Source organism: Priapulus caudatus, unplaced genomic scaffold, assembly GCF_000485595.1.
Source record: "Priapulus caudatus unplaced genomic scaffold, Priapulus_caudatus-5.0.1 Scaffold584, whole genome shotgun sequence".
In the NCBI taxonomy this organism is placed as follows: domain Eukaryota; kingdom Metazoa; phylum Priapulida; class Priapulimorpha; order Priapulimorphida; family Priapulidae; genus Priapulus; species Priapulus caudatus.
The window spans coordinates 37,966-42,653 of NW_014577645.1; the positions used below are offsets into that span (position 1 = coordinate 37,966).

At 36.7% G+C, this 4,688-nt stretch overlaps 2 protein-coding genes across 4 annotated transcripts in view; one reads left to right on the forward strand and one right to left on the reverse strand.

The window, feature by feature from the left end:
* LOC106811860 (LIM/homeobox protein Lhx3-like) overlaps nucleotides 1–1,111 on the forward strand; it is a 17,124-nt gene extending 16,013 nt beyond the window's left edge. The window contains exon 6 of the mRNA XM_014815578.1: nucleotides 1–1,111. This exon is cut by the window's left edge and continues 956 nt beyond it. The gene's annotated coding sequence lies outside the window, so the exon portion shown is untranslated.
* A 1-nt stretch (nucleotide 1,112) lies between these two features.
* LOC106811869 (uncharacterized protein C7orf62-like) lies at nucleotides 1,113–4,682 on the reverse strand. 3 transcript variants are annotated; one of them, XM_014815589.1, is made up of 8 exons: nucleotides 4,544–4,682; nucleotides 3,819–3,891; nucleotides 3,501–3,610; nucleotides 2,792–2,896; nucleotides 2,333–2,491; nucleotides 2,098–2,161; nucleotides 1,535–1,630; nucleotides 1,113–1,364 (listed from the first exon to the last, which is right to left on the reverse strand). In XM_014815589.1, exons 1-8 carry the CDS (start codon nucleotides 4,643–4,645, stop codon nucleotides 1,321–1,323), a joined length of 753 nt encoding a protein of 250 aa, XP_014671075.1. In that variant the 5' UTR covers nucleotides 4,646–4,682; the 3' UTR covers nucleotides 1,113–1,320. The 3 variants fall into 3 exon arrangements, with proteins under 3 accessions (XP_014671075.1, XP_014671076.1, XP_014671077.1); XM_014815590.1 differs by having other exon boundaries at nucleotides 4,549–4,624; XM_014815591.1 differs by lacking the exon at nucleotides 2,333–2,491 and having other exon boundaries at nucleotides 2,813–2,896.
* Between the last annotated feature and the right edge of the window lie 6 nt (nucleotides 4,683–4,688).

Consider the following 4,688-nt stretch of genomic DNA (forward strand, 5'->3'; position numbering starts at 1 on the left):
CACTATGGAATGAGCTTCATACCGAAAAATGTGGTACACAAAATGCTAATGGTGTCTCGAGTTTTCGCAAAAACTCTCACATCTCAAAATCAATGATAGCATAGCTTTTCACTGACAATTCGGCTGGTTTTCATGCCTAGAAAAACGATAGGATTTAATGTAATTTTTTTACTCTACTTAATATTCAAGCCAACTTACATGGTCACATTATTTGATATGGCCCGTGCGGGGCTCCTTGAAGTCTAGTCAATGATAAAACTGGATCAAATGTTTTGTAGCAAGTCTAGTGAATGTTACACATAATGTACATAGTTTTTGCTTGTATGTCATGTATTTGTGTAAAAGCGTCCTATCGTTATATATATATATACATACACATATATATACATATATATATTAATTATTATAAATTATTATTATTTATGAGGGTGGTTTTTGTGTGGACGATTCCACCACGCACACGGTGACTCCCAATGTCAACTTGGCTAGATCTAATATAACAAACTAATGTATGTGACACACTGTTCTCTGTATAAATGAATTTTGTGATGAGGCGATCGCAGAAACCAAAAGTTTCATTTGTAATATAGTCGTGAAATATTGTACGGTGTACTATCTGTGCACGTCTAACATTTTACATGTGGTTATTATGTATATAGTCCTGCTCTTACTGTTGTACTAATTGTTGTACAATTGCTTACTTTATCTATTTTTTTCAATCAAAGCACGGAGGTTACTCATCTTGTATAACTTACGTCCAAAAAAACACTTGCATTGTGTAAGAGAAATAAGGCATAAAATACCCCTATTACCATCGTGAAAATTACACTACACTAAACCTTTGGGTACAGGTGTGATTGCATGATTGTATCATCAAAATTAAATGTAACAAAGCTGATTTTAAAATGCCAGACATTGATTACATTGCATAGATCTTGTATATGTACAATTATTTAAATAACAATCTAGCTATACATTCCTCACAAATGTGTGCAATACGATTCCTCCACATCTGATTACTGTCAGTACATGTGTATGTTAAACAATTCTTGACTTGTCTGTGAACTAAAATAAATCATATTTGATAGAAATCTCTTTACAACATGATGAACTACATTTGTACTGCAATAGTGTTTATTTTTCATGACATAAAATTCAAATTTCGTGGACCACCTACGTGTTTAGTTTTTGCACAGTGATAACTCTTCGTGTGCAGTTCAATCAACTACTACCAGGTATAATGCAATGTGAAACAAACACAGGCATACCACGACATTTCTCACGAACGCTTTTCAAATACACTTGTGGAAGCTGCTCTGCCTAGTTGTATGGGTAGAGACGTGTAGCTATGGGCCAGGTCAAATCTGAAATAGAACCGTCTCACTGTGAATATACTAAATGGCCTTATAATCCACGACAATCACACAGGCATGCACATATGCACGCATACACGCACGTACGCACGCACGCACGCACACTCACACACACTAATGTTATAAAGGCATGTTATTACAAAGGTAACATCAACGCTGACCTGCATCCAGTACGACGTTGAGTGGGCTGTCGTAAGCCTCAAGGTACTGAGAAGGTGTGCACAGCTCTTTGCTTTGTAGAAGATAGACAATCACATCTGCAGACATAGAAGGAAGAGAAATGCCTTTAATTTGAGCAGAAAACAGAAATTCGTACCACAATAAATGTGTAGAAAATAGAGCAATAACTTAGTAGGGCACTGAAATGCATAACCCGAAGTGAATCGCCCCATCTTCATATGACCACTTTCGTGCAACATTTTAATTACGTAGAATTAATCAGTTCCTGAACTTGAAATTCATGGTTAACATACAATCTCAAATAATACAAATTTGAACACATGTAGGTTCGTTCATAGCTTTAATAAAACATTTTAGATACCCAGCTTATCTCGATATGAATTTTAAACCAGCTAGGACATGCCAGGGAAGCCACTACTACATTTATAAGCGTGAAATGAGTGCATATGTTCCAGATGAAGTTGAACCCTGCCTGACAATAGAACAAAACGAAGACTATACAAAATAATAGCAACACATGTCCATTTACTAACAAAATATTCACCTTGCTGTAGTAGCAATTCTGGCACCTTTTCTTGAAGAGAGTCTAATACAGCCTTCCTGTGCACCTTTAAACATACATAAAGTACCATTATTTGTTTAATCTACAGATATTGCGCAATAAAGTGACTAACTATGACCTGTTCACATCTATGTTACTCCATACTGTCCTGCTGTACAGACAGCTGAACTACCACCCTGAACTACCAAGTTAAAACATCGCAATATGGGATTATGACCTTTGGTTGCTTAGCAATGTGGCTGCCAAGTTTAAGTAGCGTTGTCAGGCTCTCTATGACTGTAGTCTCAATCGTTTCATGAGTCTTATATTCTTCTAGTCGGGCCAAGGTCATTGTCAATACTCTATATTGCCAGGTTTCATACAGGCGGCTAGGGATGTGAACACGTGTTAAGGAACAATGATGTAGATATACTATAATACAGATACGTGTAAAGCGCTATATATGCAACACGAGATGCCACACATCCTGACAGAAATTCATTAAATCTACCTTTCCTGCCTACTGACCATCACTAATAATCACACACACACCACTTGCAATCTGTGGATTGATTAAAATAACAGAGTATGTCACAGAACCCTGTAGAACTACTACAATATACTGTCATTACACTAATAGATAGCATTTACAGATGGAACTCTATTTTTACCATTTAACTAACGTGAGTAAGGATATATCATGAGAAACAATAAGTACTTTGGTCTCTATAAAAAGACCAGTCATATTGCTGGTTTGCCCATCCAGTCCTCTTATCATCTGCATTAACATTTCTGATGAACCCTGCAATAAAAAAAACTTGAATTTTAAATGCAAGCAAACACAAAGAAACATGACCTATATTACCTATGTATATACTTGCTATGGGTACCTATGGGTACACTTGCTGTTCCGTTTTAGATTTGCTACTTGCAGTGTGACATTAATGTCCAACATGGTACGACACCAAGAGCTAAGACTAATTAATACATTTGAAACTATTAGTATTACCTTATCTTGGTGCAGAGGTACATTAAAATATGTAGTTTCTTTATTCTTCTATAGATTATAACATGAAAGAATAACACGAAGGAAATGACTAATGACTAAAAAATTATTACAATCCACATGTTTATCCTTATTGTCTCTATTTAAAAAAAAAGATACAAAACGCTCCATTTTAAGTGTCTATTCTATTTTAGGTGCTACTTATTACAGGCTCATACACCTATGGGTCACCTATCATAATCAACTCTCAGGTGTGAACAACCTCCACTTACCCCCCCCCCCCATATAGTAATTGCAAACAGAGATCTGTGATAAAGTGCCGCCATCTACTGGCAAAAATATTTGGAAATAAACTAATCCATATATATGAAGATATTTTTAAACAGCACTGAAGACTTACCTCCATAATATGTACTACATGATTTTGGTATATAAGAAGCAGGCCAGTGATGTGTTCCCCTTGCAAGCCATTGCTCGCATGTGCAGCCCTCAACTGTTTTTCATAATATGCTGAAGTGAAACAAAACAATAAACATTACACATTATTTGCTAAGCACTATAGTTTAGTATTAGCACTTTATGTGGCGTACAGAAATTTCTAGTGCTTAATAATTCAGAAGAGTAGAGTGGCTCAATCATCATATATTACATCCCTAGTATAATATCATAATAAATACAAATAGTATTATGATAAGAGCTCAATTAAAGCTGCACTTACGCCCCAACTCATCTCTGCCTGTCTTGGGGCTTCTGAACTTTGCAAGATATACTAGCCTATGCAGCATAGACTTCTGCACAAAAATAAAAACACATCTATTTTTTTAATTGATCATGAATTTAGCATTTTAAATTAAGCTCTACATTGTAACCGTTTATTTACGAGTATCGTCACTATGTCTTTTCGCCTTTTCGTATTTTTCTTCTACGTCTTCCCCTCTTAATCTTCCTTCTCCTCCTCTTCCTTCAGCTCCATCTTCTCCCCTTAGTCCCTCTTCCACCCTCATCCTACAGCATCTCCTTCTAATTCTATATCTTCTGGACAGACTACAGACTAATAGTCCACTGGTCTGTCCAGAAGACATAGAATTACAAGGAGATGATGTAGGACGAGGGTGGGAGAAGGACTAAGCCTAAGCCCAAGGGGAGGAGGATGAGAAGGGGGCGCTGAAGGAAGAATATGAGATGTGTATATAACAATATGTGTAGTCTGGATGCACTGCTTAACCATAGTACGTCGTTATAGGACCCCAGTACATAAATCTTGTCTTGGCTTGTCTTGTCTGATAGTGATAGTGATAGTGATACTGACACTAATCGCCTGGTGTGGCTATAAACGTACAGGTCATCATACATCGCTTTGATGACCTAGTTTAAATCATTATTATCTCTCTTCGATAATCAATACGAGGTTATGTCTTATGAATATGAGGCTAGTACTTGTACCTTACTGAGCGATCTATTTCTTTCTTCGATTACGTCGAGAAGAGTGGTTCTTTGGGCATCATAAACTGAATCTTCTAGAACATCGTTAACTACTGCAGCCATGTCGTAGCCAGTGCAACCTCCTTAGCCATAGACCATGCAGCAG